The 25,818-nt window shown below is 47.8% G+C and overlaps 1 protein-coding gene across 1 annotated transcript in view; it reads left to right on the plus strand.

Moving 5' to 3' along the window:
• Nucleotides 1-252: 252 nt before the first annotated feature.
• LOC144726683 (beta-1,4-galactosyltransferase 2-like) overlaps nucleotides 253-25,818 on the plus strand; it is a 36,559-nt gene continuing 10,993 nt past the window's right edge. Inside the window, exons 1-4 of the mRNA XM_078605474.1 lie at nucleotides 253-881; nucleotides 18,802-19,037; nucleotides 20,935-21,122; nucleotides 21,626-21,748. Of these exons, the coding sequence (XP_078461600.1) occupies nucleotides 578-881; nucleotides 18,802-19,037; nucleotides 20,935-21,122; nucleotides 21,626-21,748 (851 nt within the window). The 5' untranslated portion in view covers nucleotides 253-577. The remainder of the gene's footprint in view (nucleotides 882-18,801; nucleotides 19,038-20,934; nucleotides 21,123-21,625; nucleotides 21,749-25,818) is intronic.

Consider the following 25,818-nt stretch of genomic DNA (forward strand, 5'->3'; position numbering starts at 1 on the left):
GAATGTTTTAATATTTTAGGTAGGAAATTAGTTTTCAAATTTATATATATATTTTATGGGGGGGGGGGGAGACCCCCGGACCCCCTGAAAGATTTGGTCCCCCCCAATATTCACTCCATGGCTCCAGCCTTGCATCATACATAAGCGCTCTCCTGAGCAACAGTTCTTCCTTTACCGCTCCTTACCGAGACCTCCTCTTTCGTGGTGATACCACGCCTTAGCCCTTGGATGCATTCACACCAAGACGTACTCTCCTCCGCATCATGAAACACCATCGTCACCACCCCCACACACTATGGAAATAAATAATACAATAAGGTGGGAACCGCGCAGGCTGGGTCTAAAGAGAGGTTAGTTCAGAGTTACACTGCCTATCAATCCTCACTTTGTCGTGAGATATCACGTCCGTGACTTCAAACCGCTGTCTGCCGATAACAGATTCGTCATTATTCGTGTAGCGAGCGAGTTAGCGAGCCAGCCACAGTGATTACTAATTACTCGACCGAACGTAGAAAGAGAGCATCAGCAGCATCAAAAGGAAGGGATTAAGAGGAGCGTGTGACGAAACAAATCTGAGATGCCGATGTCAATACCGTTGGAGACCAGGTGCGTGTCGCTGGTGATCCTGTGCTCGGTCCACCTCTTCGTGGTCTTGGTCGTGTACTCCGAGGTGCCCGCAAAGGCCATTTCGTTCCTGCGCCAAAGAAACCTGACGGACCGATCGGACGCAGACGCCGTGTGGCCTCCTCCACCGATGAGGAAGAGGCACCAGGCAGACCTCTTACGCGCCACGCTCGGGGTGCAGGAGAACGTCGACGTTCCAGGCCAGAGTCCTCGCCAGGAACCCACGGAGCCGTGTACGGACGACCCCGCAGGCCTTGGTGAGTAACATCCCGTCCGGCTTGAGAGGGTCCGTAATGACAATAGCAGTAATCCTATTGACTTGTAACTACACTCGCACCTCAAAACATATTGTAACAATACTCGCATGTATATTGCGCTCATGACGTTACAATACGTGTGTGAGCTTTACCTCGTCTTAGACAAGGTTGAGAGGGGCATATAAAATATAAGTACACGATACGGTACGACGTAGTCATGTTAAACGCTAAAAATTAGTAATAATGATACGATGTGCTCGTCTGTGTGTGTTTGATGCGTTATGATAAAGCTTGCTTCTGTGTGGTTATTGTTGAACCAACGTTTTTTACTCGACTTTAGAGCATTTATACGGGGAGGGGCTGAGTGGATATTGTTAGAGCGAATGGCTCCTTACCCTACACGGGAGAGTACAATAATTTAATGCGATTTCTCCATGTTTATTTTATTTTGGGGGGTAGGCTATCTATAAATGGACTGCCGTATATAACATCCACGCAAATCCTCCTTTCAATCTCGGTGGTACGAGACCTCCCCACGGTGCAAAACCCCCACGCGTACAGCACAATCCTTGTCTGCCATGATCGATCCACTGCTGGATGAAGGACCTCCCCCAAGTCGTCATTTCGCACGCGAGCTGATTTAATCGCTTCCATCTCCTGCCTGTGGGTGACCTCTAGGACGCGTTCCGTACCTTGGCTGCCACTCTGTCATTATCCTTCACCATTGGCCATCGTTCCTTCTAGCAGCGTCATTTCCACAAGTTAATATTTAACTTAACATTTTGAGTCGTAAAACTTGATTTGGAGCTTTCGTGACTGCAGGAATTACTTATTGGTTCTTTCGGTAAAGTCACGTAGAAAGAAAAAATAATTAAATAATAGCATACGACGTTTCCATTTCAACACAAGCAATCATCAGCAGGTACAAATGAAAGCGAAAACAAAGCTAGTAAACTTAGAAATATAATGCAATACAACAGAGAGTCGGCTGACATAACAGTCAACACCCTACCTGGTTGATTACGTTCTTCCAAATATTGCTTAATTTGAGTCGTGTCATTTCTACACGCGGCAATTAAAGGGAATACAAATCAAATACCTTGAACAGACTATGACGAGCACTCATGCAGGCCAGCAACGGAGCATGAGGAAGTGGTTTTACCAGCACCATGCCTGACCGCCTTAGTCTCTTGTGCCCATGATTGTACACAGCATCAGATATACAATTACGGCTGAGCCGACTTAGGGGAAGCCAATAACCGCTTCCGAAATTTGTCACCGCTGCTGGACGTGAGCGGCAGTCGAACTCGAGTCGCCGCGACATGATATAATATCTTAATATCAAGTTTCCCAAATGTTTGTAATCGTATTTTACGATCTTATTGCCATGCATTTCCTCCCCTTCCTCTAATCTCAGAAACAATAAGGACGACTTAAGTCCTTCAATTGTAATTCACTGAACACGATCCTGCCACGTGTATTTTTATCACTGCAGTTTATCATGCTGACTATGCACATACTATCAAGTTACACCCATTAAATCACACAATGACATGCATCAATAGCGTAGTCATAATTATCACCTGAGTTAGAGGCGCCATGTTGGCGAGATGTTAACAACCTCGCCTGGTATGCAAGAGGTCGTGGGTTTCGATCCTGACCCCGACACCTGCTGTGTAGTTGGAGTTTGCGTGTCTCTCTCGATCCCCGCAGTCTCGTGTATTTTTCTCAAGGTCCTCCGGTGTTTCCCCTCCATATTTATAATCAACATCACTCGTTTCGATTATTTGGCTGCTATAAATGTCAAAGAGATAAGCCACTTCGTTGAGCTATCATTTGTGGCCGGGTCGCTTCTGAAAAAGTGCTATATAGCTCAGTGGGCCTGACCTGGTAAAAAAATTGCTTAGATTGGGGGGGGGGCCTCAACATTACATCCCTTGCCAACCCCCATGCTAATACCCCCCCCCCCCATGCCAACCGCACGATAGCCGTTTGGCTGAGGGCCAGTAGTTGGTTTGACAAGGCAACATAAGTCGAAAACAACCTCCCTTAGTGCGTATTCTAAGTCAAGCGTAGGGGGAAACTTTTGGTTTATTAAGTAAGCAGCCACAGGTCAATAAGAACTTTGCATGTGCTTATGTGGAGTTTGAAGACAGGAGGGTATAAGAATTCGTTAAACAGTTTGACTTGAGAGTTACAGAGCATTTATCATATTACTGTTTAATATCGTTTCTGAGCTATACATTGTATATACATATTGTCCTCGCACTTAATTTGACTTTACATATTAAATATAATGTGAATTGCCATATGCTCCAATGTAGTCCATACCTGAATATTTATCGGCCTCGGTCTATCACAACTCTGCAGTATACTGTAATTAAGTTCAACACAATCTCAACACAGATCTTTATACAAATCCATTCATGCTACCCAAACACATTCAAATCAGCATTGCCAAGTCTCTTGAGAAAAAAAACGAGTGGCACTGCCTTTCAAAACAAACTTAATATAAGCTGAACAAACCATTTTTTAAAAATGCCAAATGATGATGAGTGAAACAAATGGGAAAAAACCGGAGGAACTGCGGAAAAAAACCCACGCGTGCAAGGGAGCAACACTTTATCCAAGTATATGGCACCTTGACGCACACGGGAAGGAAGTTTTACAAAAAATGTGTGATCCACCAACCCTCACTGCCTTCAAAAAGCTGGATTCCAGGCGTGCATAGCCAACCACCGCTGGGCTAGATAGAGGATTGAATGTGAAGGTGAAAGAAAAATAAATCAGTTTTTTAACTGTTGTAGTTTTGCAGCATACAACATTAAGTTGTGTCTATGGTTGGTTCATTCTCCCGGCCATACATAAGAAAAAACGGGGAGGATCCCATAGAGGCATGTGGGGCTATATAGTATGTTGCGAGAACTCTAGGAACATGCGAGTCCCAATCTGTTTGTGCCTCATTCACCACTTAGCAGAGCATAGATGTTAGAGTTCTGTGCAAGCGTTCCACCATCCCATCCGTTTGAGGATGGTCGGGTGATGTTTTTATATTTTTAGTGCCTAGTGCCTCACACACTTTGTGCAGCAGTTTGGATGAAAAATTTCGCCCCTGATCAGTGAGAAGCTGCTCAGGGGCACCCTTGTCCAAAACGCAGCCATGGTGTAATGCCTCTGCGATGGATGCGGCTGTTTGGTCAGGCAGTGGCCAAGCCATAGGCCAGCGGGTAAAATATTCTACTCCAACCAATAGAAACTCGTTTCCCTTTTGTGTACACGGAAATGGTCCCAAGATGTCTAGTACCACCATTTCATTGATTCAGGACACTGTGATGTATTGTAACGGGGTTGAGTATTTTTTCAATGGGGGCTTTCAGCACGCACATTCTGTGCAACCCGCCACAATATGGTGGACATCATTTGACAGCCCCGGCCAATAAAAGTCCCATTGTAAGGTTAGGATATTTTTCGGTGGCCGAGGTGAAACAGCTTAATTTCGTTTACCGCTCGAGTTAGTACCGCTCGAGTTAGTAAAAGGGAAGTAGGGACCACTAGGCACTGAGGCTTTGAGACCTCGTCCAATCTTATCAACAACTCTTCTTGGAGCACAACTCGCGAGACTCCCTTAGAAGTGGGGTTGTGGCGATTTGCTTCAGTGTGGCGCCGCAAAGTTAACAGACAGCTGTCCCCCATTTGGAGTTGCCCCCTTTCCAGCAGCGTGAGCCCCAAAGTATCATCCGTGGATGAAACCACCCTGGCAGGTTCTGTCTCACTAAGCGCAGCCACTACCTTTGGCAAGTCGGCTCCGGGAGGTCTGCAGCGTCCCGCACCCAACGCACACCGTTCTTCCAGCGGCAACCGAGAAAATGCATCCGTGTTGCAGTGCCAACAGTTCTTGGCGGGTGACACAATACTGCTGTTCCGCTGGTGTGAGGACCCGACTTCCATAAGCAATAACCCTCTCAACACTGCCTTTAACTTGAGAGAGAACAGCCCCTATGCCTAGGTCACTGGCATCCATGTCCAAGATAAATGGCAAGGAGAAATCTGGATAATTGAGGGGGGGTGCATTAGCGAGGCGACTTTGCAGCTCAACAAACACAGCCTCTTCATCCTCCCCCCATTGAAACCTATGGTTTTTGGCCATCAGGGCATGTAATAGTTTTGCAACTGTCGCGAACTGTGGATCAAACCGGTGGTAGTAAGAGGCAAATCCAACGAAATTGCGCACCTCCCCTACCGTCTTAGGGGTTGGCCAGTCACGTACGCATGCCTGGATCTGTCACTATGCCAGAAGTGCTAACAATGTGGCCCAAATAACGTACTGAGGTTTGTAAAAGATTACATTTTGCAGGTTTCAATTTTAGATTAGCCAACCGTATTTTAGAGAATACTGCTCGCAACCGTTGCAAGTGCTCCTCGAACGTGCGACCGAATAAAATCCCATCATCCAAATAAATGAGGCACCAATCCCATTGCAGTCCTGCTAGGACTAACTCCATGAGCCTCTGAAATGTGGCCGGTGCCGAATGTAATCCCATGGGAAGACAATTGAAATGGTACAGCCCTCGAGGTTTTCTACCTGCAGTTTTTGGTTTTGATTATTCGTCCAAGGGCAGCTGCCAGAACCCCGAAAGTAAATCCCATGTGGAAAAAAAACGGGCGCCCGATAATGCATCAAGGGAGTCGTCCATCTGTAGAAGTGGATATGCATCTGCCAATGAGACTTTGTTAAATTTTTGGAAATCAACACAAAATCTCAGGCTTCTGTCTTTCTTTTTAACCAATACCACCGGTGCTCCCCAGGGGCTTGTTAACAAAAATATTATATTCACCTCCAACATTTCCTCCACTGCCAACTGTACATTTTCCTTTTCGTCAGGACTCAGCCGATATGAGTTCTGTCGAATAGGAGCAGCATCACCCGTATCAATGTGATGCTGTAGCAGCGAGGTACGACCAATGTCGAATTTGCTCTTGCTAAAAATGTCAGAAAATTGTATCAACAACCGCAAATCGTTGCGTTGTGCCTCGGATAGATTTTGGTTTTCCCCACACAATTCTTCTGCCCATTTTTCATTAACCTCGGCCCTTTCATCCACTGTGCCTATGATGTCCCCCCCAGGGGACCAAGCAGCCTCGCAACCTGCAGCCGTCGCATGAGCCAGCACCGTACCTGCCTGGACCACCGCGGGTCTCACTCCTCCATTTAGGACCTGGAAAAATGGCTCCCGGTTCACCCGTAAAATCATCTGCACACCCACCAGCGGTGAGGCCGCGGATCACTATGTTTGAAGGAATAAGGAGCACTCCCGCCTCAGGGTCAGTCAATTTAAAGTGGTTGCAGTATCGTAGAGGGACTAACATTTGCGTGCCTGGCGGAATCTCTATTGATTCGTTTACCAAGGCAACAATGGAACCATTCGCACCCTGACTTTTAGCCGGAAAGTTCAGAAAAAATAATCACTGTCCTGACGGCATTTCGATACATCCTAAATCTCTCAGAATTTTTAGGGGCATTTTACTAAAAAAATCAGTACCCAAAAGACATGGTACTGCCAGAGCTTTGGAAATCAATACAGGTCCCTTAATTTCCAATTCCCCAATTTTTACACGAGCTTCTACCTGGCCCACGATTTCCATGCTCCCTCCGTTAGCCGCAGTACACCCATTTCTTACTGGCATAACTTAACGGTTCCCTGATGGCAACGTGTCAAAAAAATGTTGTGAGATGATAGTGGCCGAGGCCCCTGTGTCTATTAACATGCGTACCTCCACCCCCTCGATGTAGCCAGCCACTGCCGATGTGCCGGATGTGCCGGCCGACACCGCCACAACCCGGCGAGCCAACTTCATCCATTGGGTGCTCGAATGTGGCCAGCCGCCTAGAGTGGGAACCTGCTGTACCTTGTTGATGGCTAAGGGATGAGGGATGTAATTGACGTTCAAACTCTTCGACGTAGATGCGTGAGGTGGTTCGGGCCGGGTGTCTGGTGTGTCACGACTTGCCTGCTTGGGCTGTGTAGCGGACGTCGGCGGAAGGTTGGATATAGGTGACGCCGCAGTTGGTTGGGCGTCGCTCCCGCATCCTTGGGCGATGTGTCCAGGCTGACCACATCTGAAGCAGGTGATGGCAAGTCTTTGCTGGGGGAGGGGGGGTTCGCCTCCCTCCTAGGCCTCCAATCTCGAGGTCTCCCCCTGTCGCTGAACCCAGGCTTGTACTGCCGTAGTCCCTTCCCTCTCCAGCTCCAGATCCTGCTGCGCCGTCGTGTGGTTGCTCCTTGCCGATCGGGTGGTCGAGGCACCGCTCAACTGGGGCTCACCTGCCCAGGCTACTACCCGAGGCCGCCGGTTCATGCTGTCATGAGATTGCAGGCACCTGGCCACCCATAGGGATGTCTGCGCTTCTTCATCAACGACAGGCAGCACAATCCCCGTCTCCTGCGCCAACATCAGCAATTTCTCCATCGCTAACGAGTCCAGTGTAGCCAGATCCATACGCGGATAGGCCACCTGCCCAAGCGCCATCAAAGCGCTGTGGTAAGCGAGGGGCGTTTCAGCCTCCCCCTGCCTCCGTTGCAATAACTTCTGCTGCGTGTTGGATGGTGGCTCAAAGACGGCCGCCATCTCCCTGTAGGCCCATTGAATTGTGGCCCTCGTCTCGACTGGAATGGCTCGGAATGCTGCAAGAGCGTCGTCCTCGAGGGCCGTTAGCAGGACCCACAGAGCCTCCTCTTCCGTCAACCCTACGGACTGGTAGGCTGCCTCAAAACGGCGAGGAAAAGCAGCCCAGTCCCTGCCCACAGCGATGATGGGGGGCAGCCGTCACGGCCGATCTGATGCTCTTTCTTGTATCCTTGGAGCCGACTCGGTCGCTCCCCCGGACGCTGTTGCCATTGCGGCCGGTTGCCGCATCGCATCAGCTGCGGTAGTAATGGCGGCCGGTTGCTGCGTCGCGTCGGTCGCATGTAAAATGGCCGCTGGTACCTGCGTCGCGGCAGAAATGGTGGCCGCTTCCTGCATCGCATATGCCGCGGTCGCGGCGGCATTTGTGGTCGGTGATCGCAATTGCTCTGCCGCAGCAAGCAGTGGCTGGCGATCGCGTGGGCTCTTCAGTCACGTCTCGTCCCGCGCTCTCTATGGCCCCCCGGCTTGCCACCGTAGCGGCCAGCTGCAGTGAGAGCTGCGCAATGGCTGTGAGGAGCAGGTCGAGCCATCCTGCAACCTCCTGCCACCCCTCCGTGGCTTGCGTCTGCAGTTGCTGGGGTCCGGTTACGTCTTCTCCTGCCATTCCCGATCGTTCAAGGGTTTCGTTGACCATGGATCCCTGTTCCAGGGCTGCTTTGAGGGAGGGGGGGGGCTTCTTCAACTTCTTCTCCTTCGTCCGAAGTTGCACCCGGTGGGTTCTTTCTTCTGCCGTATCTTAACATTTAATTATTGCTACTTCTGACACCAGTTGTAAGGACTCTGGACTCAAACTTTGTATAGTAGTATATATTAACTCTATAGTCGTATCTTTTGACAATAGTATAATCTGCTGACTATAGTAGTATCTACTCACTCTACATTAGCATCTACCGACTATAACAGAAACGACTATAGAGTTAGTAGTTACTAAACTCTAGAGTAGTATCTGCTGATGATATAGTAGTATCCACTGAATATAGTAGGAACTATTGACTGTATAGTATTATCGACTGACTATAGTAGTATCTACTGATTCTATTGTAGTGGTTTTACTGGAGGCACACACTTCACTGGGAGGCAACACGTTTATTTCTCGACCCCAACAGGGCACTTACATAAACCACAATGGGTTAACTGGACCCCAACGGGGTAACTAGACTACAATGGGGTAACTAGATTGCAACGGGGTACTAGACCACCACGAGGTCACTACATAACTGGATCGATCAGTTCTCATACTGCCTGACCCACAATGCCGAACATGACAAGCGAAGACCCAAGATTGAAGAGTGGAGAAGTGTACATCGGGCCCTCAAGATGAACGGATACTCTGACCGCACGATCCGCCAAGCTGTTTCTCCCACCATACAGAAACAACCACTTGAAACTCCGATCAAAACTATCACGTTGCCATATGAAGCAGGCGTGACAAAAAAGATCAACAAAATTCTAAACAAACATAAGATCCAAGTCCGTTTCAGTACAGTACATAAAATCCGTGATCTAATCCCATCTGTAAAGGATGTCATTCCTGACTTGCAAGACCCTGGAGTCTATAAACTGAGTTGCAGTTGTGGTGATTGTTACATTGGGGAAACGAAACGTCATGTCTCCGATCGTGTCTGCGAGCACAAGTCAGATCTGAAACACGGCACAATTGAGTCTTCCGCCATTGCCGAACATTGGTGCAATGCTGTGGGCTCTCATGATATTGTCTTTTCCGAGACTAAGGTGCTCTGCAAACCTTCTGGCTACCATCAAAGGTTTGTACACGAAGCCATCCAGATATACAAACACAGATATAACTTCAACCGTGATGATGGGTACAAACTATGTAATCATTGGAAAGATGTTATTAACCATGTAAAAAAGATTTAACTACGCATATTTGTACCATCTTATTTGACAGGTACTATTCTATTTTACAGAGTGTTGACATCCCCAGCGTTTCACTGGCTACCACATTCAGAGAACCCCTCCCCCCCTCTCCCCCTTAACTTGTATTTAAGAGCTTGTCTCTTGGAATTTTGCCTCACTTGATACAGTAAATTTAGCTGTGACGGTCCCACCTAATGACAGAGATGTGTGTTGCCTCCGAAACGTCGTGATTTATTATGTTATTTCTATTATTAATTCTATTATTTTATTATTATTATTTACCTACGTGACTTTACCGAAAAAACCTAAGAGTATGTGTCAGATGACCGGGCATAGCGCGGCCAGCGTATCAACGCCAGAGAACCATCGTATAGGTGGCCGTTTCAGTGAGAATTCAGAGAGTCGGAAATAACTACTAAACAACGGCAGGAAGTATGGAAACATCACAGCAAGTTATGACTTACCTGGTTAATAACATCCTTCCAATGATTGCTCAGTTTGTACCCATTTTCTCGGTTGAATTTATGTCTGTGTTTTTAAATCTGGATGGCTTCATGGACAAATATTTGATGGTAGCCCAAAGGTTTTCAGAGTACCTTGGTTTCTGAAAAAACAATATCGTGTGAACCAACCGCGTTAAAACAGTGATCAGCCACGGCAGAGGTATTGGTTCTGCCGTGTTTCAAATCTGCCTTGTGTTCGCGAACACGGTCCGAGACATGTTGTGTTTCCCTAATGTAACTGCTACAGCAGACACAACTTAGTTTGTAGACATCAGGGTATTGCATATCAGGAATCACATCCTTCACAGAAGGGATCAAATCACGGATTTTGTGTACTGTCTTGAATCGAACCTGGATCTTGTGTTTGTTCAAGATTTTGTAAATATTTTTGGTAACACCTGCTATGTATGGCAAGGTGATGGTTTTGATTGGGTCCTCAGATGGCTCTTTCCCGATGGTTGGGGGTACAGATTTGCAGATTGTGCAGTTTGAATATCCATTCATCTTGAGGGCTTGATGTACGTGGTCCAGCTCACTGGCTAGGTGTTACTGATCGGAGATGCAACGTGCCCTATGGTGTAGTGTTTTGATGAGGGAGTTATTCTGGGCTGGATGGTGGTGGGAATCAGGCTTTAGATAGGAATCCGTGTGGGTGTGTTTCCTGTAGACAGAATGTACCAACGAGCCATTAGGTCTCTTCTCGATCAAAACATCCAGGAATGGTAGCTTGTCATCGTTTTCTACTTTCATGGTGAATTTGATGGATGGGTGTATGGAATTAATGTTATTGAAAAATGGGTCCAGTGCTGTCTGGCCATGTGACCAGATGACAAACGTGCCATCTACATATATTTTCCACAAGGAAGGACGTAGGGTGGATGTCAGGTTGGCATCTGTTTCAGATTTCTCCATGAAAACATTCGCTACCACTGGCGACAAGGGGGAACCAATCGAGGTACCTTCATTTTGTTTGTAGAATGTAGTGCCTTACCAAACTTGGTGCATCCGGATTCAGTCCCTGTTGGACCAAGTTCCCAAATATTTCAATGGTGTCAGGCACAGGTACCCCTATGGGTTCCCCCTTGTCGCCAGTGGTAGCGAATGTTTTCATGGAGAAATTTTAAACAGATGCCATCCTGACATCCAACCTATGTCCTTCCTTGTGGAAAAGATACGAAGATGACATGTTTGTCATCTGGCCACATGGCCTGACAGCAAACTTCAAATCAAGATTGTGTTGTATCTGTGTACTTTTTTTAAACGTAAACCCAACAGTTTGTCAGTTAAAAGCATTTTCAAGGGTAGGTGTGCACAGACTAGGCCTTACCTGGTAAAGTAAACAGTCAGAGCAATCTGACGTGCTCTCCTGGTTACTCTCGCACACGGGCTTGTCTCTCTGTGTCAGATGTATGTGTGTCACTGGCCGCCAACGTTGACAAAGAGGGGGCAAAAACGATCAAGCGCGATGAGCAACTATGACTGCTGCCCGCCAGAGGCCACATGAATCGTAGCCGACTACAATGAGATGGCATTAGCGAGCTTGAAGAATCAACGAGTGTTAACAATGTCGCATACTGAGATAATTTCAGTAACATTATTAAGGACTGCAGTGCGCTGAGGAAAAGCAAACGTAGTAACTGTCTATACAGTGAATGTCTACCCATAAACGTTGGTGGGAGGTGGAAGGCAAAGATTTCACACCCTCACACTAGGATTTAGTAACTGAGACTCAACATTTCAACTGCTTTACAAAGTAAATATTTTGGTCTGCTTTAGACGGTGACTTTGAAATTCCACAGGCCAAAACTTGACAATAATTCCACCACTTGTTGTCGAACACACTGAGATTGTGACTAAAATGAAATAAAAATGACGACTAAATTAACATTGAATGCCCCCTTCAGAGCCATGCCAGTGTAGTGTTGTACAGACGGACTCTTCAACGTCTTTTGTAGCACACACTTTTATTCGTCTTATTAACACAGTCCCTATGCACTGAGGGGTATACGGTCCCCTCACCCGTTACACTCAGAACGTACAAGCCCCCGTACCCTACAGGCTACTTAATATCTCGCTCTTTCAGTGTCCTCTGACTGGACCGAGGGAGATGTCTCCCGACCACTGGTTTCTCTGAACCCTAGCCCTGATAAGGGCTGGAGGGCTTGGTCCAGGGTCGTGTGTATTTCGCGGGCCCGTCGTAGGGGATGGGTGCCCCTTTCCGGGCTGCAGGCTGACCAGGCATCCTGGCAAAAATGTCAGCAGGGGCAGGAGGCCTCTCTGCGTGGACCCTTGGAGCAGACGGGTTGGGCAGCCTGGCAAACATGTTGGGCGGGTCAGGCATCCTGGTAAACATGTTGGGCGGGTCAGGCATTTTGGCAAACATGTTGGGCGGGTCAGGCATCCTGGCAAACATGTTGGGTGGGTCAGAAGGTCTCTTTGCAGATACTCTTGTTGTAGACGGGTCAGGCATCCTGGCAAACATGTTGGGCGGCTCACGGGGCCTTCGTGCAGAGACTCGTGGCTCGCACGGCTCCCTCAGTCCCGCATCATCTGCGGGAGGAATGAGACGTCTGCGCTGTGGATTAGGTACCAACGGGGCGACATCCAGCTCATCGGGCATATCACACGCTCGGCCCTCGTGTTTTGAGTGTGACGCAGAGCCGCGCGGAGCAACAAATGGCTTCAGACGAGAGGGGTGCACGAACCAGCGCCGTCGTCCCCAACGTATCTTAACACACTGTGGGCGCATTACCTGGACCACCTCAACCGGACCTCGCCATGGTTTTAGGAGTTTAGCCAATGTGGACACCGGCACCTGGGGGCAATGAAGCCACGCCATATCACCTGGAGCCCACTGATGCACGGACGTGCGAGGGGCCTGCAACCTCGAATTTGCCCGCTGGCGGCAAGCGGAATTTTCGATCGCCGCATCACGAGCCTCAGACAGCTTTTGCAGGTTGAACCACAAATGGTCAGTGAGCTTCGATGACTGTGGAAGCTGCTCTATCCCAAGCCGCACATCAGCGGAGGGAATGGCCTCCCTGCCATACATTAGGAAAAATGGGGAGAACCCTGTCGCTGCATGTGGCGCCATACGGTAAGCAGCGAGGACCCCTGGGATCTGCAGGTCCCAGTCTACGTGGGATTCGTCAACCTGATGGCATAGCATAGAGGTGAGGGTTCTATGCAACCGCTCCACCATGCCATCTGTTTGGGGGTGATAGGGCGAAGTGCGCACCTTCTTAGTGCCCAACAGGCGGCATACCTCACTCAGCAGGGTACTTGAAAAATTTCTTCCCTGATCGGTCAGCAACCGTTCTGGAGCGCCCTTGTCCAGCACATAGCCTTGAACAAAGGCGTCCACCACGGCTGCTGCCGACTGGTTGGGGAGGGCCCAGGCCATAGGCCACCGTGTAAAATACTCCACCCCAACCAGAAGGTACTTGTTACCACGAGGCGTTGTAGGAAAAGGCCCCAAAATGTCGAGAGCAACCAGCTCGTTCACACGGGATACCGTGATGGGCTGCAGCGGTGGGCATGCCGGCTTCGCTGGAGGTTTACGTTGCGCACATTGGGTGCAGCCCATTAAAATATCAGTTACGTCGCGAAGCATGCCCGGCCAGTAAAATTGTAATCTTAGCAACCCAATGGTTTTATGCACACCCAGGTGCGACAATCGCTCGTGTGCCGCGCACACAGCCGAACACTGCAAAGCCGATGGCACTACAATTTTGTACTGGCAAGAATCAGCATCCCAATGCATGAGCAGACCGCGGTGCATGGCAAAAGAGTTCGATTTACTTGAACGTGAGGACGAATCACATGCGCGACGACGCAGAGGCACCAATGACGCATCGTTCATTTGGTGCTGACCCCATTCGTCCAACGTTATCCCCAGCAAGTCGTCACTTGCTGACGGATTTTCGTGGTCCGCACCTGGCGCAGGATCGGAAGGAAGGGCAGCAGAAACCGTTTCAGGAGGTGAACCGGGCGTACTATTTGCGGTTTGCACCGGCCAGAACCCGTGAAACAGGCGCATTGTTCTGACGGGAGGCGAGATAGCGCATCCGCATTACTGTGCTGTGTGCCCTTACGGTAAATCACCATAAAATTGTAGTCCTGGAGGACTTCAAGCCATCGGGAGAGCTGGCCAGACGGTTGGTCAATGCGCAAAGCGTATTGTAACGCAGAGTGATCGGAGCGCACGGTAAACCGTTGACCGTACAGGTATGGCCTGTATTGTTGTATAAAGTAAACAATGGCCAGCAGCTCGCGTCGGGTTACGCAATAACGTTGCTCTGCAGGGGAGAAAACCCTGCTTCCATAGGCAACCACCCTCTCAACGCCATCAACGATTTGGGACAGCACCCCGCCGATCCCGGTGTTACTGGCATCGGTGTCCAGAATAAACGGCTTTGTGAAATCGGGGTAAGCCAGGGGCGGTGCTGCTACAAGAGCATTCCGTAAGGAGTCAAATGCGGCCTGTTCCGCGTCTCCCCAATGAAATTTCAGCCCTTTCGCTGTAAGAGCGACCTCTTCCGGGTTTGCGATGGCGGGGACGTTCGCTGTCGGCCGTTCCTCCCCGCCCGCAGCCCCCAGGGTAAGTTGCTCCAGGATGGCTGCTGCAGCATGCAGCAGCTGGGCGAGGCGGGCCTGAGCAGCCTGGGTGCCGTCGCTCGCGGCGATCGGCTGCACAGCTGGTGGTGGGGCGGCTGGCAACACGCCAACATCTTCAGCGCCGCCCGCAGCACCCACAGGTGAGTCAGAGCTTGCATCATCGGGACTTCGCGTGCGGTTCGTTCGTCTTGTTTCCATCTTCTGACGCCAATGTAGTGTTGTACAGACGGACTCTTCAACGTCTTTTGTAGCACACACTTTTATTCGTCTTATTAACACAGTCCCTATGCACTGAGGGGTATACGGTCCCCTCACCTGTTACACTCAGAACGTACAAGCCCCCGTACCCTACAGGCTACTTAATATCCCGCTCTTTCAGTGTCCTCTGACTGGACCTAGGGAGATGTCTCCCGACCACTGGTTACTCTGAACCCTCGGCTTCTTCCGCCGTCTTGGGTCTTCGTGTAGTCCAACTCCCCGAGAGCTCTCCGCGCTCTGGCTTTATACTTGTTCGTGGCCGGGTTGTCCAATCCCCGGCCACCTTGTGGAACCCTGTGATTGGTCGTTCCCAATATGCTTTTCGATCCCAATTCACCCTATCTGACCCTGACCGTTTGGTCACGCGGGAAAACCTTGTTTACGGTCAGCTCTCACAGCTTGTGAGACCCTGACCGTTAGTTTGAGCGGGAAAATCTTGTTAACGATTTGCTCTCCGAGTTTGTGAATATCGAGTGGGTAACTCTACTACACCAACATGGGGCCCTCACGTAATAGTTTGTTTTCTTTTCCCGCTGGCCGTTTTCCAAGTTGAGTCAGGCCCAAACTGTGAAACTGGCCTTATCAGACGTGTACATGTCACTTCATGCCAAGTAGGGACAAGGGACAGCGTCAATGATTTCCATCACTTTTTACCAGTCGATTGTGTGAATCGGCCATTCCACCTTGATTGCACGTGACATCAGCGGCATCCTAGCACCTCCTGAGTGGCACAGAGCTGGCTTGGCATGGCCTCGGCGCGTGGCTCGATTGTACAGTGAAAAAGCGGTTTCAGTCTCATAACGAATGAACTGAGTGTGACCTGATTAACACATACAGTGAGGGAAAAAAGTATTTGATCCCCTGCTGATTTTGTACGTTTGCCCACTGACAAAGAAATGATCAGTCTATAATTATAATGGTAGGTTTATTTGAACAGCGAGAGACAGAATAACAACAACAAAATCCAGAAAAACGCATGTCAAAATTTGTATTAATTGATTTGCATTTTAATGAGGGAAATAAGTATTTGACCCCTCTGCAAAACATGACTTAGTACTTGGTGGCAAAACCCTTGTTGGCAATCACAGAGGTCAAACGTTTCTTGTAGTTGGCCACCAGGTTTGCACACATCTTAGGAGGGATTTTGTCCCACTCCTCTTTGCAAATCTTCTCCAAGTCATTAAGGTTTCGAGGCTGACGTTTGGCAACTCGAACCTTCAGCTCCCTCCACAGATTGTCTATGGGATTAAGGTCTGGAGACTGGCTAGGCCACTCCAGGACCTTAATGTGCTTCTTCTTGAGCCACTCCTTTGTTGCCTTGGCCTTGTGTTTTGGGTCATTGTCATGCTGGAATACCCATCCACGACCCATTTAACAATGCCCTGGCTGAGGGAAGGAGGTTCTCACCCAAGATTTGACGGTACATGGCCCCGTCCATCGTCCCTTTGATGCAGTGAAGTTGTCCTGTCCCCTTAGCAGAAAAACACCCCCAAAGCATAATGTTTCCACCTCCATGTTTGACGGTGGGGATGGTGTTCTTGGGGTCATAGGCAGCATTCCTCCTCCTCCAAACACGGCGAGTTGAGTTGATGCCAAAGAGATCCATTTTGGTCTCATCTGACCACAACACTTTCACCCAGTTGTCCTCTGAATCATTCAGATGTTCATTGGCAAACTTCAGACGGGCATGTATATGTGCTTTCTTGAGCAGGGGGACCTTGCGGGCACTGCAGGATTTCAGTTTTTCACGGCGTAGTGTGTTACCAACTGTTTTATTGGTGACTATGGTCCCAGCTGCCTTGATATCATTGACAAGATCCTCCCGTGTAGTTCTGGGCTGATTCCTCACCGTTCTCATGATCATTGCAACTCCACGAGGTGAGATCTTGCATGGAGCCCCAGGCCGAGGGAGATTGACAATTCTTTTGTGTTTCTTCCATTTGCGAATAATCGCACCAACTGTTGTCACCTTCTCACCAAGCTGCTTGGCGATGGTCTTACAGCCCATTCCAGCCTTGTGTAGGTCTACAATCTTGTCCCTGACATCCTTGGAGAGCTCTTTGGTCTTGGCCATGGTGGAGAGTTTGGAATCTGATTGATTGCTTCTGTGAACAGGTGTTTTTTATACAGGTAACAAGCTGAGATTAGGAGCACTCCCTTTAAGAGTGTGCTCCTAATCTCAGCTCGTTACCTGTGTAGGACTCTTACTGACGCGACAACTTCTTTGTCTTTCTCTTTCCTTTTATTCCGCATATAGTTTACATCTCCGACAGCATCACTCAATGTTCCTCCATGCTCTTCAATGCACAACTTTCCATCTCTCTCTCCACCAAGGTCCGTTACTCCGCTCCGTCCTTGCTACTCTGTCCGTACTCTCTATATCCACTGCTACCGTATACTGTATTCTCCTTGTCCACTGGTACCTTATACTATACAATCTTATCCACTGCTACCTTATACTATACACTATTGTCCACTGCTACCCTATACTATACACTCTTGTCCCAGGCACCAACTCAAACGCTAACTCCAACTCTGACTCCAACACTAACAATGACTCCCGTATCTCCATACGCTCACTGCCTTTATCCCCGAACCAATCAGCCCCAATTAATTATGTCATCCCCCGCTTCACTACTCGCCCCCAGGCCCCCAGCCTCACGTGATCCTGTTATCGTCGCCACCCCGACGCCAGTCATCAACCACTCACCCTCTCGACCAATCACCGGCCTGCGTCCTCAGTTACCCTTAACACCTGTGGCGTCTCTTAATGACCTCACCCCTTAATTGGCGCAACAACAACTGTATATCCTCATTTATCTCCCACTGTCCGCTGCACGCTCGCATCGCAACCAAACGCATGGCGCGTGTCATTTCAAGTCCTACACCTGTATAAAAGACACCTGGAAGCCAGAAATCTTTCTGATTGAGAGGGGGTCAAATATTTATTTCCCTCATTGAGATGCAAATCAACTTAAAAACATCTTTGACATGCGTTTTTCTGGATTTTTTTGTTGTTATTCTGTCTCTCACTGTTCAAATAAACCTACCATTAAAATTATAGACTGATCATTTATTTGTCAGTGGGCAAACGAACAAAATCAGCAGGGGATCAAATAATTTTTTCCTTCACTGTATGTAGTGAGTTCAACTGAGTTGCAGACATACTCTTTGGAGGCAACACATTAATACCAACACAAAGGGGTAACTGCCCCTTAACCAGATAACAAGCTATGGTGGTGGACCACCAGGCTAACTACACGAATTACACCGTAACTAGCTACAACAGACCGGACCATAGCTCAGGTCCAGGTCCACGTGTTGGAGAGTCTGTAGGACGTAGAAGGTAGAATGTAGATTTCTTCAGGATGAACAACAGCAGCCGGTCCCTCTCGGGGATCCTCTGCGGCGTGGCTGACTCCGCCCTTGGCCACGACAACCTTGGAAGAATCCTTGAGCAGGATCTCGGACCTGACACGTGACCACCTCTGTGTAGACTCAAATGGTCACGTGTCCTCTGGGATCAACCAGAGTGCCACGGCCTATAGTAACCCCCTTCCCGTGAACCCAAAGGTAGGGGCCGGCACTGCACGCAGAGCGTGGTGCCATCCAGCGCTGTCAGTCAGCGTTCACCAAGCCCCTCTAGGGCTGGTACTGCACTCACATATAAGTGGTGTCCGCGATTTCAATACTTCGCACACCGTGCCTCTCTAGGGCCGGCATTGCACAGTGACATTCGCGATGTCACTACACATATATATTACATTTTCATGATAATACAGCTGATGTATTGATTTTGAAGGTGTGTACATTTGAAAAAGGAAACAAGATTTTTTAAATATATATTTTGCTGTGTTTCCAATCCACTGTATAACAGTTTTCATAATCGAATACTGGTTCTCAAAGTCAGGAAGCGGTCATTTGTATCAGCGGAATTTTTGTAGTTAATGCACTGCTTGTCACATGCATTTATGCAGTGGGGCCCCGTCTGGTGGAATTCAACATTCCCGTGACCTTGGAAAAGACAAAGACCATGAACCCAAAGGTGCAAGAAGGTGGCCGGTTCCGTCCCGCAAACTGCATCTCCAAACAGAAGGTGGCCATCATCATCCCCTTCCGGCACCGGGATGAGCACCTAAAGCACTGGCTCTACTACCTGCACCCGACACTCCAGCAGCAGACCATCGAGTATGGCATCTACGTCGTCAACCAGGTAGGAATGACACACCGCCCGTATCCGTGGCTGCCCCCTGGTTAAATAATGCGGGCGTTTTAGCCGCAAAATAAATGGGCGGCCGTCCACTTTCACAGTGGATGTTCAACATACCGTTTGTTGCACATTTATAATGAAGGACGTCGGTAGGTGCTCCAAATCGAGGGCAAACACATTTATTGTGGTAATCTGTAAAATGCAACAGCACGTATGTCACACACAGCAATTTTCACGAGTCGCCATTAACCACATGACTGATGGACAGGTCAGGTTATTGAATAACCCTGCCTGCCACCTACAGGCCCGACTCAGTATCGCATGGTGGTGTACACACGTGCATTAATGTACTGCACAGCACAACGACCTTCACAAAACCACACTTTACTCCATTGCTGCACGAAGAAATATTTTAAAGAGTGGTCCATTCATAATGTGCCACACTCTCCCCTATATAATTAATGTCGTCTCGAAACTCCCTATTTCCCCTTGCAAACCTTTTGCAGTATTTTCTTTTCTTGAACTGGTCATGAAAGGAGTTTATGAAATCGTGTAAACAATTTCTCTAGAGATCATATCACTTCCAAGATAGCACCACTGTGTGGTGGGAGAGACAGCTTGGCGGATAGTACGGTCACCACACAGAAACAGCCACTTGAAACTCCGACCAAAACCATCACGTTACCATACATAGCAGGCGTGACCTAAAAGATCTCCAAAATTCTAAACAAACATAAGATCCAAGTCCGATCCAGTACAGTGCATAAAATCCGTGAGCTGATTCCATCTGTGAAGGATGTCGTTCCTGACTTACAGTATCCTGGAGTCTACAAATTGAGTTGCATTTGTGGTGATTGCTACATTGGAGAAACGAAACGTCATGTTTCTGATCGTGTCCGCGAGCACAAGTCAGATCTGAAACACGGCAGAACTGATTCTTCTGCCGTGGCCGATCATTGCTACAACTCGGTGGGCTCTCATGAAATTGTCTTTTCCGAGACCAAGGTTCTCTGCAAACCTCCCGGCTACCATCAAAGGTTTGTACACGAAGCCATACAAATATACAAACACAGACATAATTTCAACCCTGATGATGGGTAAAAACTTAGTAATCATTGGAAAGATGTTATCAACCACGCAAAAAAGACTTAATTACACTTTTTTGGACCATCTTATCTGACAGGCACTATTTTACTTTACTTTACCGAGTGTTAACATCCCCAGTTGTTTTTTGGCAGTGCTCTCTTCATTGTTCAGCCGGCATTGGTGTCGGCATGGGCATTTTCGTTCTTTTGTCTATCATGTGTATCAGACCTCCCCTCCCCCCTCTGTCCATTGTGTTGGCGTGTGCAGCGGCAACCGCGTCCAAGCCGTCGTCCATTGTTTTGGCCCCCCTCCCCCTCCCGATGCGTTGTGCTTGGCGCTCCGTGCTGTCTTTGAGCCCCGCCCCCCTCCCTCCCGATACGTTCCATTCATTGGCTACCACATTCTGATGAGCTCCCCACCCCTCTCCTCCCCCCTTCAACTTGCTTATAAGGGATTACTTCTTGAATCATTGCCTCACTTGATGCAGCTAATTCGGCTGTGACGGTCCCACCTGATGACGGAGACTTGTGTTGCCTCCGAAACGTCGTGATTTTTGTTTTTGTTTTTATTTTATTTTCATTAATTTTGATATTTTACCTACGTGACTTTACGGAAAAAACCTAAGAATATGTCTGTAAAACGTTATTGCAAATGATTTCATGGTCGTTAATATGAATGTCGGCACGTAGTTCACATGCATTTCTCATGGTCACACACACGTTACATTCGGGTGATCCACTAAACACTCGCTTTGGCAGAACCTACTACCTCCTAATGTCTGGCTAACTGGACCATTCGCGTGCGGTGGCTGCAGTTTGGAGAGGGAATTTTCAACCGAGCCAAGCTCATGAACATCGGCTACGTGGAGGCCCTCAAGGACGCCCCCTACGACTGTTTCATCTTCAGCGACGTCGACCTGGTGCCCATGGACGACCGCAACCTCTACCGCTGCTATGACAACCCCCGGCACTTCTCTGTTGCCGTAGACAAGCTCGGATTCCAGTAAGGGTCAACACCAGCCCCGTAGTGTCAAGGGGAAAAGGGGTTGGAGGGGGATGAGCCCACCCTGCTGAAGGCCCAACTATTCTAATTTCCTCTTCATCATCGTCGTCATTATCAACCATAGTCAATCCACTGCTGGTTGAAGGCTTTCCCCAAACCGTCGCCACCGCTTGGGATCCCGTGATACAAAAATCCAACATTGCATCCCCATGGACAAACCGATTTCATCACTCGATTTTCTTGACAGACGTCCTCTTGGATGTGTTGCATTCCTTGGCTGCCACTCCGTTATTGTTCATGACAATTGGCCATCATTTGTGTATAATTGCACGCAATATAGTGTATGTCTTGTCAAGATTGCGGGTGCATAGGCTTACCAAAACACTTATGCGAACACCCACAACAAAGTATAGTACTATGATTCTCTTTCAAGTCTAAAAGTAGCGCACCGGAAAAATGCTGCAAGGTTTTTTAATCACATTCGCGACAATGTTTATTTTCAGACTCCCGTACAACAGGATCTTTGGCGGAGTGTCAGGCCTCTCCAAGGCTCAGTTTGAGAAGATAAACGGCTTCCCCAACAACTACTGGGGCTGGGGTGGCGAGGACGATGACATTTCTACCAGGTGAGAAGCCAGGCGGCCAAGCTGCAAGGATGCCCATTGGTGCTGCCCCGGCTGCCCCGCATTGTCATTGTTGATTCCAGGCCCTGGTGGCTTAGTCATGCCCATGGTGTTGCTCACTCTTCTTCTTTTCCGTGTTACCCTGCCCCTGATTCGGGAGTGCTGATGAAACAAAACGAAAAGTCCACCCGGCAAGCAATGCAATAACGCGTTAAAAGCTATGTATTATTGTGCATATATTATCAGAGTATACTCTTTGGTTATTTTGGTAAAGTCACGTAGGTAGAAAAAATTATAGATCACGACGTTTCGATCACAACACAAGCAACCGTCTTCAGGTGAAAAAGAGGGGGAATCTACTGAGGCAGGCTCTTTATAAAGGTTTAGAGATGGGCGGGGCAGCTAATGTTATTGTAGGAGCGAGTAGGAGAGAGCGAGTTGGAGAGAGAAATTTGCTTATAAATGTAAGCTCGCCAAGGGCCGAGCTCGGCCAGGGCCCAGAAATTTGCTTGTAAATGTAAATGTAAGCTCGGCGAGGGCCGAGTTCGGATAGGGCCTGGAAATTTGAGAGTTGGCTAATATTGTGTATCCATCTTCTTGGTTGAAATTATGTCTGTGTTTTTAAATCTGGATGGCTTTATGGACAAATCTTTGATGGTAGCCCAAAGGTTTGCAGAGTACCTTGGTCTCGGAAAAGACAATATCATGTGAGCCCACCGCGTTCAAACAGTGATCAGCCACGGTAGAGGTATTGGTTATGCCATGTTTCAAATCTGCCTTGTGTTCGTGAACACGGTCCGAGACGTCGTTTCGTTTCCCCAATGTAACTGCTGGCACAGACTCAACTTAGTTTGTCGACACCAGGGTATTGCTGTGCAAATCTATCACAGTTTGTTTTTTGTTTGTGTTCTGACCACTAGTATTGTGGTTAATGCAGACATGATTCCTTGTAAAAGGTTTCAGTGTGGTCTTTTAACATCTTAACACCTGTTTTGTTGCCAGAAAAAAGGGGAAAACCTATTCTCAGACAAGAAGTTCCCTTCCAATATCTGCCACTCCATAATATTTTATCTTACACATCCCACCAACAACATGGCTTTCTGAGAATTATTTTTGTCAGCAGAATTGGTTTCATACAAGAAAACCCAGGACTTATTTTAACATTCATTTTCTCAAGAGCTTTCTTAAATCATTGCTGATGCACTACCCATGGTTGACTGCGTAAGGTGCAACAGAAGTTCAGCATACGTATAGGCAAGAACCCTCTCTTTTAGATATGGGTCCTAGTTGAACGCAAAACTATATAATGCATAAGAGATAATAATCATGAGCATTATTGTGGGGTATTATAAATGACAAAATAAATTAAAATACAAAAGCTTGTGGAATTCAGTATGTAATTTAATTTGTTACATATGGTATATAAAGAGTTGTAAATAATAAGCTGTGCAAATATATTTGTGTCGTAATGAAGCAACGTGATTATCTGGTTCTCCTGTACGGACATATTTATTTCAAAGTAGCAAGGCTGGCATCGGATGTATACTGAAAAATCGTGGCTAGCAGACCTTGGCATTAGAATTTAGCTACTGAACATTATTGCCGCACGCAAGAATGGAACTGTAAATTATAGTGAGGGGTGACAGTGCGTGATTACATCAATGAATGTGCGGAGGACATCCTTGGTGAGGAATATGATTATGTTTCTTTATTTTATTACGCAGTCGCCACTGCAGCTCTTATAGAGTTTACCTTTAACGTCCACGTATAAAAAATATTGTTCTTCCACCGTGCAGCAAAAATATTAACAAAACCCGGGACCTATATCCCATGGCGATTGCATTGACCTATTGGTAAAACAGTCCATTAAACTTGAGAGCATTACACGATTAAGACTGGCCAGTAAGTACGTTTGCTCAACGATCCTATTGACAATTGTTACTCCTCAAAGTATTTAACCCACATAATCCTTTACCCCCGTGTCCCACACTCAGCTTCCCACTTCTAGCCCCGCCTACTTCCCCCCCAGCCTCACTTCTTCTCCCCTTAGCGCTCACGCAGCTCCCCTTCCCCTGCTCCACACTCTCTCTCTCCCCCCTTGCTCCTCCCCCTTTCTTACCTATATCACCTCTTGCCACGGCAGCTCTCTCGCCTACTTCAGCATTTTCTTTGCTGTGGTTGTTCTAACTGATGAAGATTACTTGTGTTGCGATCGAAACGTCGTGATTTGTTTTATTTTATTTCTACCTACGTGACTTTACTGAAAGAACCAAAGAGTATTGTATATATATTTTTTTCTTTTGTTAAGGCCACAGTGTTGTTGACAATTGTGGGTTTTTGTTTTTTTGTATTTGTGCACCACTGCCAACTTAACATCGCCAAATTATTTGAACCAAACTAAATTGCATTTTGTCATGTCTGTTGTGAATATTTACACACTGGTACCGACAAACATATTCGCATGCGGATGCAGCACACGATTGGTTTCAAACAAGATGAAAAAATGCGTCAATTGGAGTACAGTAAAACCTTGGATTGCGAGTAACTTGGTCTGCGAGTGTTTTGCAAGATGAGCAATTTTTTTAAATAAATATTAATTTGATAAACGAGCGAGGTCTTGCAATACGAGTGTAGGGGTGTTACGGAGGGGCTGTTATAGAATGGGATCAGATGGGAAAGAAACACAGTGGGCGTGGCTATGTCGGTGCACGGGAAGGTGCTCCCAGCGACGTCCGCATCGGGCAGCCTGGGGGGCTGACTCGGAGCTGGGATCCCCCGGGGCCCCACCCCTCAGCGGGGGTTTTGGTATAAAAGGGGATGAGCCGGAGGGCTCGGGGAGAGATGTTGAAGCTAACCAGTGAAGACTGAAGATCGTCGTAGATAGAGCCCTGGACTCCCCTGGATCGCCGCCCTTATCAGGGCCGAACAGGATCGAGCCAGCGGCGTGGTCCCGAGAGCCAGAGCCGGTGCTCTTGTAAGAGCTGGTCTGGGACTCCGGGTACCGTGAGCCCGACTTACCAGTGTCGGCTAGCTAGCCTCCCCTAGCCCGTTAGTGGAGGACCCAGGGGTAGGCTAGGCGTAGCTAGAGAGTGTATCCACAGTTAGATGGGTGAGGGGGCCGATACCCCCTCCAGTGTGGTATGTCAGTGTTGTGCTGTACCGACACGGAATAAATACGTGTGCCTCCAAACCCCGGCGTCCAGTCTCCTGGAACATTATTACACGAGTACTGTAGTATGTACAGTATACGCTTTGTCTGCCGAGCGTCACGTTATAACTGAGCCGATGGTTCTTCTCTCTCTCGCTGCGGGATTGTGGGTAATCGTCTCCCATGCTCGGTCTCAGTCAGCGTGCCTCACTCGTATAGTCAACATTCGTGCGAGCGTATACTGTTTACTATAGTGTTGTGACCACAAGTGTGTGCGCAAAGCATTTTTTTATTTTGTGTCCAAGTGTAGTGACTGTTCTTTAGGAACTGTACTTCAAGTGAAAGTCGTCCTACACAATAACCCTCCTCTCCTCTCTCTCGTCTCCCTCACACCAGCCACGATTACATTTAATTAATTAAATTGATATGCTTTATTTAAAATTTAAATAATAAAAATAAAAAAAGTTATTTTGTATTAATAATTTTTATATGAATACGGTATTTTTGGGTTGTGGAACGAATCATCTCAGTTTCCATGATTTCGTATGTGAAAATTCGCTTTGATATACGAGTGCTTTAGATTACGAACACGTTTCTGGAACGAATTATGCTCGCAATCCAAGGTTTTACTGTATTACGTATTACGTGCATCACATCAGTGTATATAATCTATGTACTTGATGTCGTACATGAGACTAAAGTACATATATATAAGGGAAATTTGTGAATATGTATGTCTGTTCGAAATGTTTAGCATACTTCCCGACATGCAATAAACTTGAAATTTGGCGTGTGGGTAGCTTCCAGACTGTACACAATGCAAAACATATAAAAATAGACTTTTGTATTTGGGGGGGGGGGGGGGCGCAATAATGCATATATTTTGTACGCAAGTGAGCGGTGACATCACATCTGTCATGCCACC

This window comes from Lampetra planeri, chromosome 24 (genome assembly GCF_965212315.1).
Source record: "Lampetra planeri chromosome 24, kcLamPlan1.2.h2, whole genome shotgun sequence".
Classification (NCBI taxonomy): Eukaryota; Metazoa; Chordata; class Hyperoartia; order Petromyzontiformes; family Petromyzontidae; genus Lampetra; species Lampetra planeri.